This window comes from Malaya genurostris, chromosome 2 (assembly GCF_030247185.1).
Source record: "Malaya genurostris strain Urasoe2022 chromosome 2, Malgen_1.1, whole genome shotgun sequence".
Lineage (NCBI taxonomy): Eukaryota > Metazoa > Arthropoda > Insecta > Diptera > Culicidae > Malaya > Malaya genurostris.
In genome coordinates, this window is record NC_080571.1 from 105,495,232 (window position 1) to 105,522,328 (window position 27,097).

General features: G+C 41.4%; 2 protein-coding genes across 3 annotated transcripts in view; both read right to left on the reverse strand.

Moving 5' to 3' along the window:
* The window catches only part of LOC131432136 (uncharacterized), a 61,756-nt gene that overhangs the window by 28,156 nt on the left and 6,503 nt on the right, over positions 1 to 27,097 (reverse strand). The window lies entirely within an intron of this gene.
* LOC131428743 (ankyrin-2-like) overlaps positions 1 to 27,097 on the reverse strand; it is a 67,210-nt gene that overhangs the window by 18,038 nt on the left and 22,075 nt on the right. The window contains exons 7-8 of the mRNA XM_058592786.1: positions 23,713 to 26,754; positions 22,030 to 22,671 (exon numbers count right to left, since the gene is read on the reverse strand). Coding sequence (XP_058448769.1) covers positions 22,030 to 22,671; positions 23,713 to 26,754 — 3,684 coding nt within the window. The remainder of the gene's footprint in view (positions 1 to 22,029; positions 22,672 to 23,712; positions 26,755 to 27,097) is intronic.

Consider the following 27,097-nt stretch of genomic DNA (forward strand, 5'->3'; position numbering starts at 1 on the left):
AGACTGCTCTCTTTTGATGTAGTTCTTCTACGTGTTTGGTCTCAGTCGTAATTTCGTCTTTAGCTTCCTCAGTTGCAATTTCAGTCACAGGAGAAACTGGTTTCTCAGCTTTTTCTGGTTTGGATTCGACAACTGGAGAGACTGCTTTCTTTTCATGTAGTTCTTCAACGTGTTTGGTCTCAGTCGTAATTTCGTCTTTAGCTTCCTCAGTTTCTGCTTCTTCAGTTGCAATTTCAGTCACAGGAGAAACTGGTTTCTCAGCTTTTTCTGGTTTGGATTCGACAACTGGAGAGACTGCTTTCTTTTCATGTAGTTCTTCGCCGTGTTTGGTCTCTGTCGTAATTTCGTCTTTAGCTTCCTCAGTTTCTGCTTCTTCAGTTGCAATTTCAGTTTCTGTTTCTTCAGTTGCGATTTCAGTCACAGGAGAAACTGGTTTCTCAGCTTCATCTGGTTTGGATTCGACAACTGGAGAGACTGCTCTCTTTTCATGTAGTTCTTCGACGTGTTTGGGTTCATTCATAATTTCGTCTTTAGTTTCCTCAGTTTCTGCTTCTTTAGTTGCGATTTCAGTCGCAGGAGAAACTGGTTTCTTAGCTTTTTCTGGTTTGGATTCGACAACTGGAGAGACTGCTTTCTTTTCATGTAGTTCTTCGACGTGTTTGGTCTCAGTCGTAATTTCGTCTTTAGTTTCCTCAGTTTCTGCTTCTTCAGTTGCGATTTCAGTCACAGGAGAAACTGGTTTCTCAGCTTCATCTGGTTTGGATTCAACAACTGGAGAGACTGCTTTCTTTTCATGTAGTTCTTCGACGTGTTTGGTCTCTGTCGTAATTTCGTCTTTAGTGTCCTCAGTTTCTGTTTCTTCAGTTGCGATTTCAGTCACAGGAGAAACTGGTTTCTCAGCTTCATCTGGTTTGGATTCAACAACTGGAGAGACTGCTTTCTTTTCATGTAGTTCTTCGACGTGTTTGGTCTCAGTCGTAATTTCGTCTTTAGCTTCCTCAGTTTCTATTTTTTCAGTTGCAATTTCAGTCACAGAAGAAACTGGTTTCTCAGCTTCATCTGGTTTGGATTCGACAACTGGAGAGACTGCTCTCTTTTCATGTAGTTCTTCGACGTGTTTGGGTTCAGTCATAATTTCGTCTTTAGTTTCCTCAGTTTCTGCTTCTTTAGTTGCGATTTCAGTCGCAGGAGAAACTGGTTTCTTAGCTTTTTCTGGTTTGGATTCGACAACTGGAGAGACTGCTTTCTTTTCATGTAGTTCTTCGACGTGTTTGGTCTCTGTCGTAATTTCGTCTTTAGTTTCCTCAGTTTCTGTTTCTTCAGTTGCGATTTCAGTCACAGGAGAAACTGGTTTCTCAGCTTCATCTGGTTTGGATTCTACAACTGGAGAGACTGCTTTCTTTTCATGTAGTTCTTCGACGTGTTTGGTCTCTGTCGTAATTTCGTCTTTAGCTTCCTCAGTTTCTACTTCTTCAGTTGCAATTTCAGTCACAGAAGAAACTGGTTTCTCAGCTTCATCTGGTTTGGGTTCGACAGCTGGAGAGACTGCTCTCCTTTCATGTAGTTCTTCGACGTGTTTGGTCTCAGTCATAATTTCGTCTTTAGCTTCCTCAGTTTCTACTTCTTCAGTTGCGATTTCAGTCACAGGAGAAACTGGTTTCTCAGCTTCATCTGGTTTGGATTCTACAACTGGAGAGACTGCTTTCTTTTCATGTAGTTCTTCGACGTGTTTGGTCTCTGTCGTAATTTCGTCTTTAGCTTCCTCAGTTTCTACTTCTTCAGTTGCGATTTCAGTCACAGGAGAAACTGGTTTCTCAGCTTCATCTGGTTTGGAATCTACAACTGGAGAGACGGCTTTCTTTTCATGTAGTTCTTCGACGTGTTTGGTCTCTGTCGTAATTTCGTCTTTAGTTTCCTCAGTTTCTGTTTCTTCAGTTGCGATTTCAGTCTTAGAAGAAACTGGTTTCTCAGCTTCATCTGGTTTGGATTCGACAACTGGAGAGACTGCTTTCTTTTCATGTAGTTCTTCGACGTGTTTGGTCTCAGTCGTAATTCCGTCTTCAGCTTCCTCAGTTTCTGTTTCTTCAGTTGCGCTTTCAGTCACAGGAGAAACTGGTTTCTCAGCTTTTTCTGGTTTGGATTCGACAACTGGGGAGACTGCTTTCTTTTCATGTAGTTTTTCGACGTGTTTGGTCTCTTTCGTAATTTCTTCTTTAGCTTCCTCAGTTTCTGTTTCTTCAGTTGCAATTTCAGTTTCTGTTTTTTCAGTTGCGATTTCACTCACAGGAGAAACTGGTTTCTCAGCTTTTTCTGGTTTGGATTCGACAACTGGAGAGACTGCTTTCTTTTCATGTAGTTCTTCGACGTGTTTGGTCTCAGTCGTAATTTCGTCTTTAGTTTTCTCAGTTTCTGCTTCTTCAGTTGCAATTTCAGTCTCAGGAGAAACTGGTTTCTCAGCTTTTTCTGGTTTGGATTCGACAACTGGAGAGACTGCTTTCTTTTCATGTAGTTCTTCGACGTGTTTGGTCTCAGTCGTAATTTCGTCTTCAGCTTCCTCAGTTTCTGTTTCTTCAGTTGCGCTTTCAGTCACAGGAGAAACTGGTTTCTCAGCTTTTTCTGGTTTGGATTCGACAACTGGGGAGACTGCTTTCTTTTCATGTAGTTTTTCGACGTGTTTGGTCTCTTTCGTAATTTCTTCTTTAGCTTCCTCAGTTTCTGTTTCTTCAGTTGCAATTGCAGTTTCTGTTTTTTCAGTTGCGATTTCACTCACAGGAGAAACTGGTTTCTCAGCTTTTTCTGGTTTGGATTCGACAACTGGAGAGACTGCTTTCTTTTCATGTAGTTCTTCGACGTGTTTGGTCTCAGTCGTAATTTCGTCTTTAGCTTCCTCAGTTTCTGCTTCTTCAGTTGCAATTTCAGTCTCAGGAGAAACTGGTTTCTCAGCTTTTTCTGGTTTGGATTCGACAACTGGAGAGACTGCTTTCTTTTCATGTAGTTCTTCGACGTGTTTGGTCTCAGTCGTAATTTCGTCTTCAGCTTCCTCAGTTTCTGTTTCTTCAGTTGCGCTTTCAGTCACAGGAGAAACTGGTTTCTCAGCTTTTTCTGGTTTGGATTCGACAACTGGGGAGACTGCTTTCTTTTCATGTAGTTTTTCGACGTGTTTGGTCTCTTTCGTAATTTCTTCTTTAGCTTCCTCAGTTTCTGTTTCTTCAGTTGCAATTTCAGTTTCTGTTTTTTCAGTTGCGATTTCACTCACAGGAGAAACTGGTTTCTCAGCTTTTTCTGGTTTGGATTCGACAACTGGAGAGACTGCTTTCTTTTCATGTAGTTCTTCGACGTGTTTGGTCTCAGTCGTAATTTCGTCTTCAGCTTCCTCAGTTTCTGTTTCTTCAGTTGCGCTTTCAGTCACAGGAGAAACTGGTTTCTCAGCTTTTTCTGGTTTGGATTCGACAACTGGGGAGACTGCTTTCTTTTCATGTAGTTTTTCGACGTGTTTGGTCTCTTTCGTAATTTCTTCTTTAGCTTCCTCAGTTTCTGTTTCTTCAGTTGCAATTTCAGTTTCTGTTTTTTCAGTTGCGATTTCACTCACAGGAGAAACTGGTTTCTCAGCTTTTTCTGGTTTGGATTCGACAACTGGAGAGACTGCTTTCTTTTCATGTAGTTCTTCGACGTGTTTGGTCTCAGTCGTAATTTCGTCTTTAGCTTCCTCAGTTTCTGCTTCTTCAGTTGCAATTTCAGTCACAGGAGAAACTGGTTTCTCAGCGTCATCTGGTTTGGATTCGACAACTGGAAAGACTGCTTTCTTTTCATGTAGTTCTTCGACGTGTTTGGGCTCTGTCGTAATTTCGTCTTTAGCTTCCTCAGTTTCTGCTTCTTCAGTTGCAATTTCAGTCTCAGGAGAAACTGGTTTCTCAGCTTTTTCTGGTTTGGATTCGACAACTGGAGAGACTGCTTTCTTTTCATGTAGTTCTTCGACGTGTTTGGTCTCAGTCGTAATTTCGTCTTTAGCTTCCTCAGTTTCTGCTTCTTCAGTTGCAATTTCAGTTTCCATTTCTTCAGTTGCGATTTCAGTCTTAGGAGAAACTGGTTTCTCAGCTTTTTCTGGTGTGGATTCGACAACTGGAGAGACTGCTTTCTTTTCATGTAGTTCTTCGACGTGTTTGGTCTCAGTCGTAATTTCGTCTTTAGCTCTCTCAGTTTCTGCTATTTCAGTTTCTGTTTCTTCAGTTGCAATTTCAGTCACAGGAGAAATTGGTTTCTCAGCTTCATCTGGTTTGGATTCGACAACTGGAGAGACTGCTCTCTTTCCATGTAGTTCTTCTACGTGTTTGGTCTCTGTCGTAATTTCGTCTTTAGCTTCCTCAGTTGCAATTTCAGTCACAGGAGAAACTGATTTCTCAACCTTTTCTGGTTTGGATTCGACAACTGGAGAGACTGCTTTCTTTTCATGTAGTTCTTCGACGTGTTTAGTCTCTGTCGTAATTTCGTCATTAGCTTCCTCAGTTTCTGCTTCTTCAGTTGCAATTTCAGTTTCTGTTTCTTCAGTTGCGATTTCAGTCACAGGAGAAACTGGTTTCTCAGCTTTTTCTGGTTTGGATTCGACAACTGGAGAGACTGCTTTCTTTTCATGTAGTTCTTCGACTTGTTTGGTCTCAGTCGTAATTTCGTCTTTAGCTTCCTCAGTTTCTGCTTCTTCAGTTGCAATTTCAGTCTCAGGAGAAACTGGTTTCTCAGCTTTTTCTGGTTTGGATTCGACAACTGGAGAGACTGCTTTCTTTTCATGTAGTTCTTCGACGTGTTTGGTCTCTTTCGTAATTTCTTCTTTAGCTTCCTCAGTTTCTGTTTCTTCAGTTGCAATTTCAGTTTCTGTTTTTTCAGTTGCGATTTCACTCACAGGAGAAACTGGTTTCTCAGCTTTTTCTGGTTTGGATTCGACAACTGGAGAGACTGCTTTCTTTTCATGTAGTTCTTCGACGTGTTTGGTCTCAGTCGTAATTTCGTCTTTAGTTTTCTCAGTTTCTGTTTCTTCAGTTTCGATTTCAGTCACAGGAGAAACAGGTTTCTCAGCTTTTTCTGGTTTGGATTCGACAACTGGAGAGACTGCTTTCTTTTCATGTAGTTCTTCGACGTGTTTGGTCTCTGTCGTTATTTCGTCTTTAGCTTCCTCAGTTTCTGCTTCTTCAGTTGCAATTTCAGTCTCAGGAGATACAGGTTTCTCAGCTTTTTCTGGTTTGGATTCGACAACTGGAGAGACTGCTTTCTTTTCATGTAGTTCTTCGACGTGTTTGGTCTCTGTCGTAATTTCGTCTTTAGCTTCCTCAGTTTCTGCTTCTTCAGTTGCAATTTCAGTCTCAGGAGAAACAGGTTTCTCAGCTTTTTCTGGTTTGGATTCGACAACTGGAGAGACTGCTTTCTTTTCATGTAGTTCTTCGACGTGTTTGGTCTCTGTCGTAATTTCGTCTTTAGCTTTCTCAGTTTCTGCTTTTTCAGTTGCAATTTCAGTCACAGGAGAAACTGATTTCTCAGCTTCATCTGGTTTGGATTCGACAACTGGAGAGACAGCTCTCTTTTCATGTAGTTCTTCGACGTGTTTGGTCTTAGTCGTAATTTCGTCTTTAGCTTCCTCAGTTGCAATTTCAGTCACAGGAGAAACTGGTTTCTCAGTTTCATCTGGTTTTGATTCGACAACTGGAGAGACTGCTTTCTTTTCATGTAGTTCTTCGACGTGTTTGGTCTCAGTCGTAATTTCGTCTTTAGCTTCCTCAGTTTCTGCTTCTTCAGTTGCAATTTCAGTCACAGGAGAAACTGGTTTCTCAGCTTCATCTGGTTTGGATTCGACAACTGGAGAGACTGCTTTCTTTTCATGTAGTTTTTCGACGTGTTTGGTCTCAGTCGTAATTTCGTCTTTAGTTTCCTCAGTTTCTGTTTCTTCAGTTGCGATTTCAGTCACAGGAGAAACTGGTTTCTCAGCTTCATCTGGTTTGTATTCGACAGCTGGAGAGACTGCTCTCTTTTCATGTAGTTCTTCGACGTGTTTGGTCTTAGTCGTAATTTCGTCTTTAGCTTCCTCAGTTGCAATTTCAGTCACAGGAGAAACTGGTGTCTCAATTTCATCTGGTTTGGATTCGACAACTGGAGAGACTGCTTTCGTTTCATGTAGTTCTTCGACGTGTTTGGTCTCAGTCGTAATTTCGTCTTTAGCTTCCTCAGTTTCTGCTTCTTCAGTTGCAATTTCAGTCACAGGAGAAACTGGTTTCTCAGCTTCATCTGGTTTGGATTCGACAGCTGAAGAGACTGCTCTCTTTTCATGTAGTTCTTCGACGTGTTTGGGATCAGTCATAATTTCGTTTCTAGTTTCCTCAGTTCCTGTTTCTTCAGTTGCGATTTCAGTCACAGGAGAAACTGATTTCTCAGTTTCATTTTGTTTGGATTCGACAGCTGGAGAGACTGCTTTCTTTTCATGTAGTTCTTCGACGTGTTTGGTCTCTGTCGTAATTTCGTCTTTAGCTTCCCCAGTTTCTGCTTCTTCAGTTGCAATTTCAGTCACAGGAGAAACTGGTTTCTCAGGTTCATCTGGTTTGGATTCGACAACTGGAGAGACTGCTTTCTTTTCATGTAGTTCTTCGACGTGTTTGGTCTCAGTCGTAATTTCGTCTTTAGCTTCCTCAGTTGCAATTTCAGTCACAGGAGAAACTGGTTTCTCAGTTTCATCTGGTTTGGATTCGACAACTGGAGAGACTGCTTTCTTTTCATGTAGTTCTTCGACGTGTTTGGTCTCAGTCGTAATTTCGTCTTTAGCTTCCTCAGTTGCGATTTCAGTCACAGGAGAAACTGGTTTCTCAGTTTCATTTTGTTTGGATTCGACAGCTGGAGAGACTGCTTTCTTTTCATGTAGTTCTTCGACGTGTTTGGTCTCTGTCGTAATTTCGTCTTTAGCTTCCCCAGTTTCTGCTTCTTCAGTTGCAATTTCAGTCACAGGAGCAACTGGTTTCTCAGGTTCATCTGGTTTGGATTCGACAACTGGAGAGGCTGCTTTCTTTTCATGTAGTTCTTCGATGTGTTTGGTCTCAGTCGTAATTGCGTCTTTAGCATCCTCAGTTTCTGCTTTTTCAGTTGCAATTTCAGTCACAGGAGAAACTGGTTTCTCAGTTTCATCTGGTTTTGATTCGACAACTGGAGAGACTGCTCTCTTTTCATGTAGTTCTTCGACGTGTTTGGTCTCAGTCGTAATTTCGCCTTTAGCTTCCTCAGTTTCTGTTTCTTCAGTTGCGATTTCAGTCACAGGAGAAACTGGTTTCTCAGCTTCATCTGGTTTGGATTCGACAACTGGAGAGACTGCTTTCTTTTCATGTAGTTCTTCTACGTGTTTGGTCTTAGTCGTAATTTCGTCTTTAGCTTCCTCAGTTGCAATTTCAGTCACAGGAGAAACTGGTTTCTCAGTTTCATCTGGTTTGGATTCGACAACTGGAGAGACTGCTTTCTTTTCATGTAGTTCTTCGACGTGTTTGGTCTCAGTCGTAATTTCGTCTTTAGCTTCCTCAGTTTCTGCTTCTTCAGTTGCAATTTCAGTCACAGGAGAAACTGGTTTCTCAGCTTCATCTGGTTTGGATTCGACAACTGGAGAGACTGCTTTCTTTTCATGTAGTTCTTCGACGTGTTTGGTCTCAGTCGTAATTTCGTCTTTAGCTTCCTCAGTTTCTGTTTCTTCAGTTGCGATTTCAGTCACAGGAGAAACTGGTTTCTCAGCTTCATCTGGTTTGGATTCGAAAACTGGGGAGACTGGTTTCTTTTCATGTAGTTCTTCGACGTGTTTGGTCTCAGTCGTAATTTCGTCCTTAGCTTTCTCAGTTTCTGCAATTTCAGTCACAGAAGAAACTGATTTCTCAGCTTCATCTGGTTTGGATTCGACAACTGGATAAACTACTCTCTTTTCATGTAGTTCTTCTACGTGTTCGGTCTCAGTCGTAATTTCGTCTTTAGCTTCCTCAGTTTCAATTTCAGTCACAGGAGAAACTGGTTTCTCAGTTTCATCCGGTCTGGATTCGACATTTGGAGAGACTGCTCTCTTTTCATGTAGTTCTTCGACGTGTTTGGTCTCAGTCGTAATTTCGTCTTTAGTTTCCTCAGTTTCTGTTTCTTCAGTTGCGATTTCAGTCACAGGAGAAACTGGTTTCTCAGCTTCATCTGGTTTGGATTCGACAACTGGAGAGACTGCTTTCTTTTCATGTAGTTCTTCGACGTGTTTATTCTCTATAATAATTTCGTCTTTAGCTTCCTCAGTTTCTGCTTCTTCAGTTGCAATTTCATTCACAGGAGAAACTGGTTTCTCAGCTTTTTCTGGTTTGGATTCGACAACTGGAGAGACTGCTTTCTTTTCATGTAGTTCTTCGACGTGTTTGGTCTCTGTCGTAATTTCGTCTTTAGCTTCCTCAGTTTCTGTTTCTTCAGTTGCGATTTCAGTCACAGGAGAAACTGTTTTCTCAGCTTTATCTGGTTTGGATTCGACAACTGGAGAGACTGCTTCCTCTTCATGTAGTTCTTCGACGTGTTTGGGTTCAGTCGTAATTTCGTCTTCAGGTTCCTCAGTTTCTGTTTCTTCAGTTGCGATTTCAGTCACAGGAGAAACTGGTTTCTCAGCTTCATCTGGTTTGGATTCGACAACTGGAGAGACTGCTCTCTTTTCATGTAGTTCTTCGACGTGTTTGGTCTCCGTCGTAATTTCGTCTTTAGCTTTCTTAGTTTCTGCTTCTTCAGTTGCGATTTCAGTCACAGGAGAAACTGGTTTCTCAGCTTCATCTGGTTTGGATTCGACAACTGGAGAGGCTGCTTTCTTTTCATGTAGTTCTTCGACGTGTTTGGTCTCAGTCGTTATTTCGTCTTTAGTTTCCTCAGTTTCTGCTTCTTCAGTTGCGATTTCAGTCACAGGAGAAACTGGTTTCTCAGCTTTTTCTGGTTTGGATTCGACAACTGGAGAGACTGCTTTCTTTTCATGTAGTTCATCGACGTGTTTGGTCTCTGTCGTAATTTCGTCTTTAGCTTCCTCAGTTTCTGCTTTTTCAGTTGCAATTTCAGTCACAGGAGAAACTGGTTTCTCAGCTTTTTCTGGTTTGGATTCGACAACTGGAGAGACTGCTTCCTCTTCATGTAGTTCTTCGACGTGTTTGGTCTCTGTCGTAATTTCGTCTTTAGCTTCCTCAGTTTCTGCTTCTTCAGTTGCGATTTCAGTCACAGGAGAAACTGTTTTCTCAGCTTTATCTGGTTTGGATTCGACAACTGGAGAGACTGCTTTCTTTTCATGTAGTTCTTCGACGTGTTTGGTCTCAGTCGTAATTTCGTCTTTAGCTTTCTCAGTTTCTGCTTCTTCAGTTGCGATTTCAGTCGCAGGAGAAACTGGTTTCTCAGCTTCATCTGGTTTGGATTCGACAACTGGAGATACTGCTTTCCTTTCATGTAGTACTTCGACGTGTTTGGTCTCAGTCGTTATTTCGTCTCTAGTTTCCTCAGTTTCTGTTTCTTCAGTTGCGATTTCAGTCACAGGAGAAACTGGTTTCTCAGCTTCATCTGGTTTGGATTCAAAAACTGGAGAAACTGCTTTCTTTTCATGTAGTTCTTCGACATGTGTGGACTCTGTCGTATTTTCTTCTTTAGCTTCCTCAGTTTCTGCTTCTTCAGTTGCAATTTCAGTCACAGGAGAAACTGGTTTCTCAGTTTCATATGGTTTGGATTCGACAACTGGAGAGACTGCTTTCTTTTCATGTAGTTCTTCGACGTGTTTGGGTTCAGTCGTAATTTCGTCTTCAGGTTCCTCAGTTTCTGTTTCTTCAGTTGCGATTTCAGTCACAGGAGAAACTGGTTTCTCAGCTTTATCTGGTTTAAAATCGACAACTGGAGAGACTGCTTTCTTTTCATGTAGTTCTTCGACGTGTTTGGTCTCCGTCGTAATTTCGTCTTTAGCTTTCTTAGTTTCTGCTTCTTCAGTTGCGATTTCAGTCACAGGAGAAACTGATTTCTCAGGTTCATCTGGTTTGGATTCGACAACTGGAGAGGCTGCTTTCTTTTCATGTAGTTCTTCGACGTGTTTGGTCTCAGTCGTTATTTCGTCTTTAGTTTCCTCAGTTTCTGCTTCTTCAGTTGCGATTTCAGTCACAGGAGAAACTGGTTTCTCAGCTTTTTCTGGTTTGGATTCGACAACTGGAGAGACTGCTTTCTTTTCATGTAGTTCATCGACGTGTTTGGTCTTTGTCGTAATTTCGTCTTTAGCTTCCTCAGTTTCTGCTTTTTCAGTTGCAATTTCAGTAACAGGAGAAACTGGTTTCTCAGCTTTTTCTGGTTTGGATTCGACAACTGGAGAGACTGCTTCCTCTTCATGTAGTTCTTCGACGTGTTTGGTCTCTGTCGTAATTTCGTCTTTAGCTTCCTCAGTTTCTGCTTTTTCAGTTGCAATTTCAGTCACAGGAGAAACTGGTTTCTCAGCTTTTTCTGGTTTGGATTCGACAACTGGAGAGACTGCTTCCTCTTCATGTAGTTCTTCAACGTGTTTGGTCTCTGTCGTAATTTCGTCTTTAGCTTCCTCAGTTTCTGCTTCTTCAGTTGCAATTTTAGTCACAGGAGAAACTGGTTTCTCAGTTTCATATGGTTTGGATTCGACAACTGGAGAGACTGCTTTATTTTCATGTAGTTCTTCGACGTGTTTGGGTTCAGTCGTAATTTTGTCTTCAGGTTCCTCAGTTAGTGTTTTTTCAGTTGCGATTTCAGTCACAGGAGAAACTGGTTTCTCGGCTTCATCTGGTTTGGATTCAACAACTGGAGAGACTGCTTTCTTTTCATGTAGTTCTTCGACGTGTTTGGTCTCCGTCGTAATTTCGTCTTTAGCTTTCTTAGTTTCTGCTTCTTCAGTTGCGATTTCAGTCACAGGAGAAACTGATTTCTCAGGTTCATCTGGTTTGGATTCGACAACTGGAGAGGCTGCTTTCTTTTCATGTAGTTCTTCGACGTGTTTGGTCTCAGTCGTTATTTCGTCTTTAGTTTCCTCAGTTTCTGCTTCTTCAGTTGCGATTTCAGTCACAGGAGAAACTGGTTTCTCAGCTTTTTCTGGTTTGGATTCGACAACTGGAGAGACTGCTTCCTCTTCATGTAGTTCTTCGACGTGTTTGGTCTCTGTCGTAATTTCGTCTTTAGCTTCCTCAGTTTCTGCTTTTTCAGTTGCAATTTCAGTCACAGGAGAAACTGGTTTCTCAGCTTTTTCTGGTTTGGATTCGACAACTGGAGAGACTGCTTCCTCTTCATGTAGTTCTTCGACGTGTTTGGTCTCTGTCGTAATTTCGTCTTTAGCTTCCTCAGTTTCTGCTTCTTCAGTTGCAATTTTAGTCACAGGAGAAACTGGTTTCTCAGTTTCATATGGTTTGGATTCGACAACTGGAGAGACTGCTTTATTTTCATGTAGTTCTTCGACGTGTTTGGGTTCAGTCGTAATTTTGTCTTCAGGTTCCTCAGTTAGTGTTTTTTCAGTTGCGATTTCAGTCACAGGAGAAACTGGTTTCTCGGCTTCATCTGGTTTGGATTCAACAACTGGAGAGACTGCTTTCTTTTCATGTAGTTCTTCGACGTGTTTGGTCTCAGTCGTAGTTTCGTCTTTAGCTTCCTCAGTTTCTGCTTCTTCATTTGCAATTTCGGTCACAGGAGAAACTGGTTTCTCAGCTTCATCTGGTTTGGATTCGACAACTGGAGAGACTGCTTTCCTTTTATGTAGTACTTCGACGTGTTTGGTCTCAGTCGTAATTTCGTCTTTTGCTTTCTCAGTTTCTGCTTCTTCAGTTGCGATTTCAGTCACAGGAGAAACTGGTTTCTCAGCTTCATCTGGTTTGGATTCAACAACTGGAGAGACTGCTTTCTTTTCATGTAGTTCTTCGACATGTGTGGTCTCTGTCGTAATTTCTTCTTTAGCTTCCTCAGTTTCTGCTTCTTCAGGTGCAATTTTAGTCACAGGAGAAACTGGTTTCTCAGTTTCATATGGTTTGGATTCGACAACTGGAGAGACTGCTTTATTTTCATGTAGTTCTTCGACGTGTTTGGGTTCAGTCGTAATTTCGTCTTCAGGTTCCTCAGTTTCTGTTTCTTCAGTTGCGATTTCAGTCACAGGAGAAATTGGTTTCTCAGCTTCATCTGGTTTGAAATCGACAACTGGAGAGACTGCTTTCTTTTCATGTAGTTCTTCGACGTGTTTGGTCTCAGTCGTAATTTCGTCTTTAGCTTTCTCAGTTTCTGCTTCTTCAGTTGCGATTTCAGTCACAGGAGAAACTGATTTCTCAGCTTCATATGGTTTGTATTCGACAACTGGAGAGGCTGCTTTCTTTTCATGTAGTTCTTCGACGTGTTTGGTCTCAGTCGTTATTTCGTCTTTAGTTTCCTCAGTTTCTACTTCTTCAGTTGCAATTTCAGTCACAGGAGAAATTGGTTTTTCAGCTTCATCTGGTTTGGATTCGACAACTGGAGAGGCTGCTTTCCTTTCATGTAGTACTTCGATGTGTTTGGTCTCAGTCGTAATTTCGTCTTTAGTTTCCTCAGTTTCTGCTTCTTTAGTTGCAATTTCAGTCACAGGAGAAACTGGTTTCTCAGCTTCATCTGGTTTGGATTCGACAACTGGAGAGACTGCTTTCTTTTCATGTAGTTCTTCGACGTGTTTGGTCTCAGTCGTAGTTTCGTCTTTAGCTTCCTCAGTTTCTGCTTCTTCATTTGCAATTTCGGTCACAGGAGAAACTGGTTTCTCAGCTTCATCTGGTTTGGATTCGACAACTGGAGAGACTGCTTTCCTTTTATGTAGTACTTCGACGTGTTTGGTCTCAGTCGTAATTTCGTCTTTAGCTTTCTCAGTTTCTGCTTCTTCAGTTGCGATTTCAGTCACAGGAGAAACTGGTTTCTCAGCTTCATCTGGTTTGGATTCAACAACTGGAGAGACTGCTTTCTTTTCATGTAGTTCTTCGACATGTGTGGTCTCTGTCGTAATTTCTTCTTTAGCTTCCTCAGTTTCTGCTTCTTCAGTTGCAATTTTAGTCACAGGAGAAACTGGTTTCTCAGTTTCATATGGTTTGGATTCGACAACTGGAGAGACTGCTTTATTTTCATGTAGTTCTTCGACGTGTTTGGGTTCAGTCGTAATTTTGTCTTCAGGTTCCTCAGTTAGTGTTTTTTCAGTTGCGATTTCAGTCACAGGAGAAACTGGTTTCTCGGCTTCATCTGGTTTGGATTCAACAACTGGAGAGACTGCTTTCTTTTCATGTAGTTCTTCGACGTGTTTGGTCTCTGTCGTTATTTCGTCTTTAGCTTCCTCAGTTTCTGCTTCTTCAGTTGCAATTTCAGTTACAGGAGAAACTGGTTTCTCAGCTTCATCTGGTTTGGAATCGACAACTGAAGAGACTGCTTTCTTTTCATGTAGTACTTTGACGTGTTTGGTCTCAGTCGTTATTTCGTCTTTAGTTTCCTCAGTTTCTGCTTCTTCAGTTGCGATTTCAGCCACAGGAGAAACTGGTTTCTCAGCATCATCTGCTTTGGATTCGACAACTGGAGAGACTGCTTTCTTTTCATGTAAATCTTCGACGTGTTTGGTCTCTGTCGTAATTTCGTCTTTAGCTTCCTCAGTTTCTGCTTCTTCAGTTGCAATTTCAGTTACAGAAGAAACTGGTTTCTCAGCTTCATCTGGTTTGGAATCGACAACTGGAGAGACTGCTTTCTTTTCATGTAGTACTTCGACGTGTTTGGTCTCTGTCGTAATTTCGTCTTTAGCTTCCTCAGTTTCTGCTTCTTCAGTTGCAATTTCAGTCACAGGAGAAACTCGTTTCTCAGCTTCATATGGTTTGGATTCGACAACTGGAGAGACGGCTCTCTTTTCATGTAGTTCTTCGACGTGTTTGGGTTCAGTCATAATTTCATCTCTGGTTTCCTTAGTTTCTGCTTCTTCAGTTGAAATTTCAGTCACAGGAGAAACTGGTTTCTCAGCTTCATCTGGTTTGAATTCGACAACTGGAGAGACTGCTTTCTTTTCATGTAGTTCTTCGAGATGTTTGGTCTCAGTCGTAATTTCGTCCTTAGCTTCCTCAGTTTCTGCTTCTTCAGTTGCAATTTCAGTCACAGGAGAAACTGGTTTCTCACCTTCACATGGTTTGGATTCGACAACTGGAGAGACTGCTTTCTTTTCATGTAGTTCTTCGACGTGGTTGGTCTCAGTCGTAATTTCGTCTTTAGTTTCCTCAGTTTCTGCTTCTTCAGTTGCAATTTCAGTCACAGGAGAAACTGGTTTCTCAGCTTTATCTGGTTTGGATTCGACAACTGGAGAGACTGCTCTCTTTTCATGTAGTTCTTCGACGTGTTTGGTCTCTGTCGTAATTTCGTCTTTAGCTTCCTCAGTTTCTGTTTCTTCAGTTGCTATTTCAGTCACAGGAGAAACTGGTTTCTCAGCTTTATCTGGTTTGGATTCGACAACTGGAGAGACTGCTCTCTTTTCATGTAGTTCTTCGACGTGTTTGGTCTCAGTCGTAATTTCGTCTTTTGTTTCCTCAGTTTCTGTTTCTTCAGTTGCGATTTCAGTCACAGGAGAAACTGGTTTCTCAGCTTCATCTGGCTTAGATTCGACAACTGGAGAGACTGCTTTCTTTTTATGTAGTTCTTCGAAGTGTTTGGTCTCAGTCGTAATTTTGTCTTTAACTTCCTCAGTTTCTGTTTTTTCAGTTGCGATTTCAGTCACAGGTGATACTGGTTTCTTAGCTTCATCTGGTTTGGATTCGATAACTGGAGAGACTGCTCTCTTTTCATGTAGTTCTTCGACGTGTTTGGGTTCAGTCATAATTTCATCTCTAGTTTCCTCAGTTTCTGTTTCTTCAGTTGCTATTTCAGTCACAGAAGAAACTGGTTTCTCAGCTTCATCTGGTTTGGATTCGACAACTGGAGAGACTGCTTTCTTTTCATGTAGTTCTTCGACGTGTTTGGTCTCAGTCGTAATTTCGTCTTTAGTTTCCTTAGTTTCCACTTCTTCAGTTGCAATTTCAGTCACAGAAGAAACTGGTTTCTCAGCTTTATCTGGTTTGGATTCGACAAGTGGTGAGACTGCTTTCTTTTCATGTAGTTCTTCGACGTGTGTGGTCTCTGTCGTAATTTCGTCTTTAGCTTCCTCAGTTTCTGTTTCTTCAGTTGCGATTTCAATCACAGGAGAAACTGGTTTCTCAGCTTTATCTGGTTTGGATTCGACAACTGGAGAGACTGCTTTCTTTTCATGTAGTTCTTCGACGTGTTTGGTCTCAGTCGTAATTTCGTCTTTATCTTCCTCAGTTTCTGTTTCTTCAGTTGCAATTTCAGTCACAGGAGAAACTGGTTTCTCAGCTTCACCTGGTTTGGATTCGACAACTGGAGAGACTGCTTTCTTTTCAAGTAGTTCTTCGACGTGTTCGGTCTCTGTCGTAATTTCGTCTTTAGCTTCCTCAGTTTCTGCTTCTTCAGTTGCAATTTCAGTCACAGGAGAAACTGGTTTCTCAGCTTCATCTGGTTCGGATTCGACAACTGGAGAGACTGCTTTCTTTTCATGTGGTTCTTCGACGTGTTTGGTCTCTGTCGTAATTTCGTCTTTAGCTTCCTCAGTTTCTGCTTCTTCAGTTGTAATTTCAGTCACAGGAGAAACTGGTTTCTCAGCTTCATCTGGTTTGGATTCGACAACTGGTGCGACTGCTTTCTTTTCATGTAGTTTTTCGACGTGTGTGGTCTCAGTCGTAATTTCGTCTTTAGCTTCCTCAGTTTCTGTTTCTTCAGTTGTAATTTCAGTCACAGGAGAAACTGGTTTCTCAGCTTCATTGGGTTTGGATTCGACAACTGGAGAGACTGCTTTCTTTTCATGTAGTTCTTCGACGTGTTTGGTCTCTGTCGTAATGTCTTCTTTAGCTTCCTCTGTTTCTGTTTCTTCAGTTGTAATTTCAGTCACAGGAGAAACTGGTTTCTCAGCTTCATTGGGTTTGGATTCGACAACTGGAGCGACTGCTTTCTTTTCATGTATTTTTTCGACGTGTGTGATCTCAGTCGTAATTTCGTGTTTAGTTTCCTCAGTTTCTGTTTCTTCAGTTGCGATTTCAGTCACAGGAGAAACTGGTTTCTCAGCTTTATCTGGTTTGGATTCGACAACTGGAGAGACTGCTTTCTTTTCATGTAGTTCTTCGACGTGTTTGGTCTCAGTCGTAATTTCGTCTTTAGTTTCCTTAGTTTCCACTTCTTCAGTTGCAATTTCAGTCACAGAAGAAACTGGTTTCTCAGCTTTATCTGGTTTGGATTCGACAAGTGGTGAGACTGCTTTCTTTTCATGTAGTTCTTCGACGTGTTTGGTCTCAGTCGTAATTTCGTCTTTTGTTTCCTCAGTTTCTGTTTCTTCAGTTGCGATTTCAGTCACAGGAGAAACTGGTTTCTCAGCTTCATCTGGCTTAGATTCGACAACTGGAGAGACTGCTTTCTTTTTATGTAGTTCTTCGAAGTGTTTGGTCTCAGTCGTAATTTTGTCTTTAACTTCCTCAGTTTCTGTTTTTTCAGTTGCGATTTCAGTCACAGGTGATACTGGTTTCTTAGCTTCATCTGGTTTGGATTCGATAACTGGAGAGACTGCTCTCTTTTCATGTAGTTCTTCGACGTGTTTGGGTTCAGTCATAATTTCATCTCTAGTTTCCTCAGTTTCTGTTTCTTCAGTTGCTATTTCAGTCACAGAAGAAACTGGTTTCTCAGCTTCATCTTGGTTGGATTCGACAGCTGGAGAGACTGCTTTCTTTTCATGTAGTTCTTCGACGTGTTTGGTCTCAGTCGTAATTTCGTCTTTAGCTTCCTCAGTTTCTGCTTCTTCAGTTGAAATTTCAGTCACAGGAGAAACTGGTTTCTCAGCTTCATCTGGTTTGGATTCGACAACTGGAGAGACTGCTTTCTTTTCATGTAGTTCTTCGACGTGTTTGGTCTCAGTCGTAATTTCGTCTTTATCTTCCTCAGTTTCTGCTTCTTCAGTTGCAATTTCAGTCACAGGAGAAACTGGTTTCTCAGCTTCACCTGGTTTGGATTCGACAACTGGAGAGACTGCTTTCATTTCAAGTAGTTCTTCGACGTGTTCGGTCTCTGTCGTAATTTCGTCTTTAGCTTCCTCAGTTTCTGCTTCTTCAGTTGCAATTTCAGTCACAGGAGAAACTGGTTTCTCAGCTTCATCTGGTTCGGATTCGACAACTGGAGAGACTGCTTTCTTTTCATGTGGTTCTTCGACGTGTTTGGTCTCTGTCGTAATTTCGTCTTTAGCTTCCTCAGTTTCTGCTTCTTCAGTTGTAATTTCAGTCACAGGAGAAACTGGTTTCTCAGCTTCATCTGGTTTGGATTCGACAACTGGAGAGACTGCTTTCTTTTCATGTATTTTTTCGACGTGTGTGGTCTCAGTCGTAATTTCGTGTTTAGTTTCCTCAGTTTCTGTTTCTTCAGTTGCGATTTCAGTCACAGGAGAAACTGGTTTCTCAGTTTTATCTGGTTTGGATTCGACAACTGGAGCGATTGCTTTCTTTTCATGTAGTTCTTCGACGTGTTTGGTCTCAGTCGTAATTTCGTCTTTAGCTTCCTCAGTTTCTGTTTCTTCATTTGTAATTTCAGTCACATTAGAAACTGGTTTCTCAGCTTCATCTGGTTTGGATTCGACAACTGGTGCGACTGCTTTCTTTTCATGTAGTTTTTCGACGTGTGTGATCTCAGTCGTAATTTCGTCTTTAGCTTCCTCAGTTTCTGTTTCTTCAGTTGTAATTTCAGTCACAGGAGAAACTGGTTTCTCAGCTTCATTGGGTTTGGATTCGACAACTGGAGAGACTGCTTTCTTTTCATGTAGTTCTTCGACGTGTTTGGTCTCTGTCGTAATTTCGTGATTAGTTTCCTCAGTTTCTGTTTCTTCAGTTGCGATTTCAGTCACAGGAGAAACTGGTTTCTCAGCTTTATCTGGTTTGGATTCGACAACTGGAGAGACTGCTTTCTTTTCATGTAGTTCTTCGACGTGTTTGGTCTCAGTCGTAATTTCGTCTTTAGTTTCCTTAGTTTCCACTTCTTCAGTTGCAATTTCAGTCACAGAAGAAACTGGTTTCTCAGCTTTATCTGGTTTGGATTCGACAAGTGGTGAGACTGCTTTCTTTTCATGTAGTTCTTCGACGTGTGTGGTCTCTGTCGTAATTTCGTCTTTATCTTCCTCAGTTTCTGCTTCTTCAGTTGCAATTTCAGTCACAGGAGAAACTGGTTTCTCAGCTTCACCTGGTTTGGATTCGACAACTGGAGAGACTGCTTTCTTTTCAAGTAGTTCTTCGACGTGTTCGGTCTCTGTCGTAATTTCGTCTTTAGCTTCCTCAGTTTCTGCTTCTTCAGTTGCAATTTCAGTCACAGGAGAAACTGGTTTCTCAGCTTCATCTGGTTCGGATTCGACAACTGGAGAGACTGCTTTCTTTTCATGTGGTTCTTCGACGTGTTTGGTCTCTGTCGTAATTTCGTCTTTAGCTTCCTCAGTTTCTGCTTCTTCAGTTGTAATTTCAGTCACAGGAGAAACTGGTTTCTCAGCTTCATCTGGTTTGGATTCGACAACTGGAGAGACTGCTTTCTTTTCATGTATTTTTTCGACGTGTGTGGTCTCAGTCGTAATTTCGTGTTTAGTTTCCTCAGTTTCTGTTTCTTCAGTTGCGATTTCAGTCACAGGAGAAACTGGTTTCTCAGTTTTATCTGGTTTGGATTCGACAACTGGAGAGACTGCTTTCTTTTCATGTAGTTCTTCGACGTGTTTGGTCTCAGTCGTAATTTCGTCTTTATCTTCCTCAGTTTCTGCTTCTTCAGTTGCAATTTCAGTCACAGGAGAAACTGGTTTCTCAGCTTCACCTGGTTTGGATTCGACAACTGGAGAGACTGCTTTCTTTTCAAGTAGTTCTTCGACGTGTTCGGTCTCTGTCGTAATTTCGTCTTTAGCTTCCTCAGTTTCTGCTTCTTCAGTTGCAATTTCAGTCACAGGAGAAACTGGTTTCTCAGCTTCATCTGGTTCGGATTCGACAACTGGAGAGACTGCTTTCTTTTCATGTGGTTCTTCGACGTGTTTGGTCTCTGTCGTAATTTCGTCTTTAGCTTCCTCAGTTTCTGCTTCTTCAGTTGTAATTTCAGTCACAGGAGAAACTGGTTTCTCAGCTTCATCTGGTTTGGATTCGACAACTGGAGAGACTGCTTTCTTTTCATGTATTTTTTCGACGTATGTGGTCTCAGTCGTAATTTCGTGTTTAGTTTCCTCAGTTTCTGTTTCTTCAGTTGCGATTTCAGTCACAGGAGAAACTGGTTTCTCAGTTTTATCTGGTTTGGATTCGACAACTGGAGAGACTGCTTTCTTTTCATGTAGTTCTTCGACGTGTTTGGTCTCAGTCGTAATTTCGTCTTTAGCTTCCTCAGTTTCTGTTTCTTCATTTGTAATTTCAGTCACAGGAGAAACTGGTTTCTCAGCTTCATCTGGTTTGGATTCGACAACTGGTGCGACTGCTTTCTTTTCATGTAGTTTTTCGACGTGTGTGATCTCAGTCGTAATTTCGTCTTTAGCTTCCTCAGTTTCTGTTTCTTCAGTTGTAATTTCAGTCACAGGAGAAACTGGTTTCTCAGCTTCATTGGGTTTGGATTCGACAACTGGAGAGACTGATTTCTTTTCATGTAGTTCTTCGACGTGTTTGGTCTCTGTCGTAATGTCTTCTTTAGCTTCCTCAGTTTCTGCTTCTTCAGTTGTAATTTCAGTCACAGGAGAAACTGGTTTCTCAGCTTCATCTGGTTTGGTTTCGACAACTGGAGCGACTGCTTTCTTTTCATGTATTTTTTCGACGTGTTTGGTCTCAGTCGTAATTTCGTGTTTAGTTTCCTCAGTTTCTGTTTCTTCAGTTGCGATTTCAGTCACAGGAGAAACTGGTTTCTCAGCTTTATCTGGTTTGGATTCGACAACTGGTGAGACTGCTCTCTTTTCATGTAGTTCTTCGACGTGTTTGGTCTCAGTCGTAATTTCGTCTTTAGTTTCCTTAGTTTCCACTTCTTCAGTTGCAATTTCAGTCACAGAAGAAACTGGTTTCTCAGCTTTATCTGGTTTGGATTCGACAAGTGGTGAGACTGCTTTCTTTTCATGTAGTTCTTCGACGTGTGTGGTCTCTGTCGTAATTTCGTCTTTAGCTTCCTCAGTTTCTGTTTCTTCAGTTGCGATTTCAATCACAGGAGAAACTGGTTTCTCAGCTTTATCTGGTTTGGATTCGACAACTGGAGAGACTTTTTTCTTTTCATGTAGTTCTTCGACGTGTTTGGTCTCAGTCGTAATTTCGTCTTTATCTTCCTCAGTTTCTGCTTCTTCAGTTGCAATTTCAGTCACAGGAGAAACTGGTTTCTCAGCTTCACCTGGTTTGGATTCGACAACTGGAGAGACTGCTTTCTTTTCAAGTAGTTCTTCGACGTGTTCGGTCTCTGTCGTAATTTCGTCTTTAGCTTCCTCAGTTTCTGCTTCTTCAGTTGCAATTTCAGTCACAGGAGAAACTGGTTTCTCAGCTTCATCTGGTTCGGATTCGACAACTGGAGAGACTGCTTTCTTTTCATGTGGTTCTTCGACGTGTTTGGTCTCTGTCGTAATTTCGTCTTTAGCTTCCTCAGTTTCTGCTTCTTCAGTTGTAATTTCAGTCACAGGAGAAACTGGTTTCTCAGCTTCATCTGGTTTGGATTCGACAACTGGAGAGACTGCTTTCTTTTCATGTATTTTTTCGACGTGTGTGGTCTCAGTCGTAATTTCGTGTTTAGTTTCCTCAGTTTCTGTTTCTTCAGTTGCGATTTCAGTCACAGGAGAAACTGGTTTCTCAGTTTTGTCTGGTTTGGATTCGACAACTGGAGAGACTGCTTTCTTTTCATGTAGTTCTTCGACGTGTTTGGTCTCAGTCGTAATTTCATCTTTAGCTTCCTCAGTTTCTGTTTCTTCATTTGTAATTTCAGTCACAGGAGAAACTGGTTTCTCAGCTTCATCTGGTTTGGATTCGACAACTGGTGCGACTGCTTTCTTTTCATGTAGTTTTTCGACGTGTGTGGTCTCAGTCGTAATTTCGTCTTTAGCTTCCTCAGTTTCTGTTTCTTCAGTTGTAATTTCAGTCACAGGAGAAACTGGTTTCTCAGCTTCATTGGGTTTGGATTCGACAACTGGAGAGACTGCTTTCTTTTCATGTAGTTCTTCGACGTGTTTGGTCTCTGTCGTAATGTCTTCTTTAGCTTCCTCTGTTTCTGTTTCTTCAGTTGTAATTTCAGTCACAGGAGAAACTGGTTTCTCAGCTTCATTGGGTTTGGATTCGACAACTGGAGCGACTGCTTTCTTTTCATGTATTTTTTCGACGTGTGTGATCTCAGTCGTAATTTCGTGTTTAGTTTCCTCAGTTTCTGTTTCTTCAGTTGCGATTTCAGTCACAGGAGAAACTGGTTTCTCAGCTTTATCTGGTTTGGATTCGACAACTGGAGAGACTGCTTTCTTTTCATGTAGTTCTTCGACGTGTTTGGTCTCAGTCGTAATTTCGTCTTTAGTTTCCTTAGTTTCCACTTCTTCAGTTGCAATTTCAGTCACAGAAGAAACTGGTTTCTCAGCTTTATCTGGTTTGGATTCGACAAGTGGTGAGACTGCTTTCTTTTCATGTAGTTCTTCGACGTGTGTGGTCTCTGTCGTAATTTCGTCTTTAGCTTCCTCAGTTTCTGTTTCTTCAGTTGCGATTTCAATCACAGGAGAAACTGGTTTCTCAGCTTTATCTGGTTTGGATTCGACAACTGGAGAGACTGCTTTCTTTTCATGTAGTTCTTCGACGTGTTTGGTCTCAGTCGTAATTTCGTATTTAGCTTCATTAGTTTCTACTTCTTCTGTTGCGATTTCAATCACAGGAGAAACCGGTTTCTCAGCTTCACCTGGTTTGGATTCGACAACTGGAGAGACTGCTTTCTTTTCATGTAGTTCTTCGACGTGTTTGGTTTCAGTCGTACTTTGGTCTTTAGTTTCCTCAGTTTCTGCATCTTCAGTTGCAATTTCAGTCACAGGAGAAACTGGTTTTTCAGTTTCATCTGGTACGGAATCGACATCTGGAGAGACTGATTTCTTCTCATGTGGTTCTTCGACATGTTTGGTCTCGGTCGTAATTTCGTTTTTAACTTCCTTAATTTCTGCTTCTTCAGTTGCGATTTCAGTCACAGGAGAAATTATTTTCTTAGTTTCATCTGGTTTCGATACTACAACTGGAGAGACTACTTTCTTTTCATGTAGTTCTTCGACGTGTTTGGTTTCAATCGTGATTTCGTCTTTAGTTTCCTCAGTTTCTGCATCTTCAGTTGCAATTTCAGTCACATGAGAAACTGGTTTCTGAGTTTCATCTGGTTTGGATTCCACAATTGGAGAGACTGTTTTCTTTTCATGTAGATTTTTGACGTGTTTGGTTTCAGTCGTGATTTCGTCTTTAGTTTCCTTAGTTTCTGCTTCTTCAGTTGCAATTTCAGTCACATGAGAAATTGGTTTCTCAGCTTCATCTGGTTTGGATTCCACAATTGGAGAGACTGTTTTCTTTTCATGTAGTTCTTCGACGTGTTTGGGTTCAGTCGTAATTTCGTCTGTAACTTGCACAATTTCTACTTCTTCAGTTGCGATTTCAGTTACAGGAGAAACTGGTTTCTCAGCTTCATCTGGTTTGGATTCGACAACTGGAGAGACTGCTATCTTTTCATGTTGTTTTTCGACGTGTTTGGTCTCAGTCGTAATTTCGTCTTTAACTTCCTTAATTTCTGCTTCTTCAGTTGCGATTTCAGGGACAGGAGAAACTATTTTCTCAGTTTCATCTGGTTTTGATTCCACAACTAGAGAGACTGCTTTCTTTTCATGTAGTTCTTCGACGTGTTTTGTTTCAATCGTGATTTCGTCTTTATTTTCCTCAGTTTCTGCATCTTCAGTTGCAATTTCAGTCACAGGAGAAACTGGTTTTTCAGTTTCATCTGGTACGGAATCGACAACTGGAGAGACTGATTTCTTCTCATGTAGTTCTTCGACGTGTTTGGTCTCAGTCATAATTTCGTTTTTAACTTCCTTAATTTCTGCTTCTTCAGTTGCGATTTCAGTCACAGGAGAAACTATTTTCTCAGTTTCATCTGGTTTCGATACTACAACTGGAGAGACTGCTATCTTTTCATGTAGTTCTTCGACGTGTTTGGTCTCAGTCGTAATTTCGTCTTTAGGTTCCTCAGTTTCTGCTTCTTTAGTTGCGATTTCAGTCACAGGAGAAACTGGTTTCTCAGCTTTATCTGGTTTGGATTTGACAACTGGAGAGACTGCTTTCTTTTCAAGTAGTTCTTCGACGTGTTTGGGTTCAGTCGTAATTTCGTCTGTAACTGTCACAATTTCTACTTCTTCAGTTGCGATTTCAGTTACAGGAGAATCTGGTTTCTCAGCTTCATCTGGTTTATATTCGACAACTGGAGAGACTGCTTTCTTTTCATGTAGTTCTTCGACATGTTTGGTCTCAGTCGTAATTTCGTCTTTAACTTCCTCAGTTTTTGATTCTTCAGTTACGATTTCAGTCACAGAAGAAACTGGTTTCTCAGCTTCATCTGGTTTGGATTCGACAATTGGAGAGACTGATGTCGTTTCATGTAGTTTTTCGACGTGTTTGGCCTCAGTCGTACTTTCGTCTCTAGCTTCTTCGGTTTCTGCTTCTTTAGTTGCAATTTCAGTTACTGCAGAAACTGGTTTCATAGCTTCATCTGGTTTGGATTCAACAACTGGAAACACTGATTTCGTTTCATGTAGTTCTTCGACGTGTTTTCTTTCAGTCGTAATTTGGTCTTTAGTTTCCTCAGTTTCGTGTTCTGCAGTTGCAATTTCAGTCACAGAAGAAACTGGTTTCTTAGCTTCAATTGGATTTTTTTCGAAAACTGGAGAGACTGCTTTCTTTGTTTGTTGATCTACGATGTATTTGGTGTCAGTCTTGATTCCTTTTTTATTTTCCTTCGATTCAGTTTCTTCAGTCACAATAGATATTGGCTCCTCAGTTTTATTTGGTTCTGACTCGTAAACTGAAGAAGCAGCTATCCTTTGCTGGAGTTCTTCGACGTGTTTCTTCGCTACGCTATCGTCAACGTCCTTATGCTCCGTCGTATATTTTGATATGGTTTTTGAATCCTTTTGTGTTGATATAAGTTGTTCAGGTGTTGGTTTCAATTCATGTAGTTTCAACTTTTTGTCTATTTTTGACTGCATATATTGGTCTGTTGATTCTTGTTGGAGGAGTACATCGAATCTTGCTTTGATATCTGCTACTGACTTTTGAAGTTCTTCGGGTGAACGATCTAACATCGCTTGTTTCGAAAGTATTCCTTGCTTCGTTATCTTTTCCACACGGACTCCAATATGCTCATTTTTATCAAACATTCGAAGCAAACCATGGTCTAGTTTTGATATTTCACCATGTCTCAACTTTTCTTCATACTGTGCAATAATTTTAGATTCACTTTCTTGCTCTCGTTGGAAAGAATCACGTTCTGTTACATTAGTATCAGATTTAATGATTACCTTACCAATTGAATGGGATTGGCTCTCCAACTGCTCCAACTCTATTATTTGTTGATCTCTTCGGTTCTCATCAGTTTCAGCTATGATCGAATGACTATGAACTGTCTCTTCAATTTCGATTGCTGATAGAATCGCTCTTGCTGATTCGTCCGACTTGGTACGAGTTCGTTTTGGACTCCGTGGTGGTGTTTCATCTTTAGGTTGTTTACTTTCAAACATCTGAATAAGCTCATTAGCACGTTTCGAACGTTCAAACTCTTCTGTTCCGTCCTCGGTCAAACCAGGAACGTATTTTTTGCAAACTATTTTTTCGCAAACTGGTTCATCGAGTATGGTTTTGAACTCCGTTTCCTGGTTATCTTGAATCAGCTGGCGTTTCTGCTGTTCCTGTAGACCAAGTTGTTGCACACCGCGAATAAGTTTCGTTAGTTTTATTTCTTCATCAGTTTGATCAGCAAGTACTGGCTCTGCCATCGACTGGAGTGTATCGGTTGGAATTATTTGAGTTTCTAGATCGGAAAGTTCTTGTTCAGAAAACGTTTCTTTTTTAACAGCTGGCGGTGGCAGTGTTCGAACAGCGGATGAGTCAAGCTGATCTTGTATTTTTTTGTCTATTTGTTCAATCGCGATACGCTTCTCTAGCTGCTTGATAACTTCATGAATCGGTGGAATTGATTGTGACATGATATTCGATTCCTCTGGCTCTTGCTCTTCTCCAAACAGTCTTTTCAGTTCATTTATTTTAGCAGTAGCAATTTTTTGCTTCTTGGGAGATTCGTAAATCTCGCTGCTCTTGTTTTGATAGTCTTCAAATTCAACCTTCTTCTTGGGTGAGCTATGTGCGCTTTGGATTTTCTGGTTTTGCTCTAGAATTTTTACTTTTGCTTTTACGTCCCCGGATCCTCGGCGACCGGTTAACAATTCTTCGTCGGTAATTTTGGTCAGATCTCGTTTCAGAATTGAAATTATATTCGTATCTAATGGACTGTTAGAAGCGTCTTTAGTTTCCACCCGGTCCGTTAGTGTTGCTGCTTCGGAAGTATCCATTGCTGCGGAAATTGACTGTTCCTCGAATTCGACCGGACTTGTCCCCATGTGTGCATAGTGAACGTCTTCATCTGCCATTTGGAAATCGGCCGTAACATCGGTTTCGTCAGGTAGTATTGGGCTTAGACCTGCATCGGTGAGTTCTAGTTCTTCTATTTCTACATCCACGGCAGTATCGGTTACAATACTAATTTTTTTATTCTTTTCTTCGGATGACGAAACGATTCCCGGCGATGTCATGGTTTCGGTGAAACCTCTTGTTAGAGAAATGCCCGTATCGGTTACATGACCAGAACCACTGCCCTCGGTTATCGGTGAATCGCTGCTGGAATCGAAACTTCCAAACAAGTACACACTTTTCTTCTTAGAAAACGAAACTGTATCGTCACGTTTTCGTTCGACACGTTCTGAGCCTTGATCGTCGTCGATTAGTTTGAACTGTTTATAGCGCTTGGTAGTTGTCGAGTCTTTTGCCGGCGTTCCAGTGCTAATCACTTCAGAACTTATTTCGCGGCCATCTTTGGAAGTAGTTGTGGTAGTCAAGCTAATCGTCGATTGGGAACTGATGGAAATTTCGACGTCTTTATGTCCATAGACAGTCAGACGACTCTCGGTAATGGCTGACGTATCGGAAGTTTTGATCTCTTTGCGTCCAATAACAAGTTTAATTGCCGGTGATTCCCCCTTTGCATAGTGATGTACACTGTCCGGTGATTCGGCGATATCTGTCATCGGTGAAGTGCCCTGATTAGAGTGCGTTTCGAAGTGAGTCTTGCGTTCGGGTTTACCCGGAATAGTTGCGTCAGTGTCCAGGTCTAAGTTAAACTCTTTCCGAGCTTTGGAAGCCCGAGTCGTTGAAGTCGTTTCGTCACTGTCGTGTAATGGTTTACGTTCGACTCCTACGTCGTACGATTGAAGACTGAGTGTGTCGAAGTCTTCGGTAGAGGCTAATACAATACCATGCTTCTGGACGGGGTGTTTGGTGCTAGCCCTGGGGGATAGATTCTGCGCCGCGGTGGCCGAATCCGGTGTATCCAGCCAGTGATAATCTCGGAATGCCTCAAGATCCGTAGTGGAGGCATCGTCAGGCACCACCGAGTGAGCATCGTCTGTGAAAGGTCCCCGCGAGATAGCGTTTGATGTGTGAGAGTAGTTGTGGTTGGGTGATGAGATTGTTTGAAGGAAGTTGTGAGTATTTGGTGGATAAACGCGCGCGAGAGATCATTTAAGGCGGGGTTTCGGTTAGTGCGTTTGAGATATCGGTGATTTTGGTTTGATTATTTTCATTTTAATCAGGTTGAGAGTTAGTGATCCACCAAAAGTAAATGAGTGGTCGCAGCGTGTAATTAATCACAATAGTTTATTTTAAAATTTAGGAAATACAGTCAGTTATGGGATTGTTCATTTCGTAATATGAATGGGCTCCATCGGAATGACATTAATGTACATGTG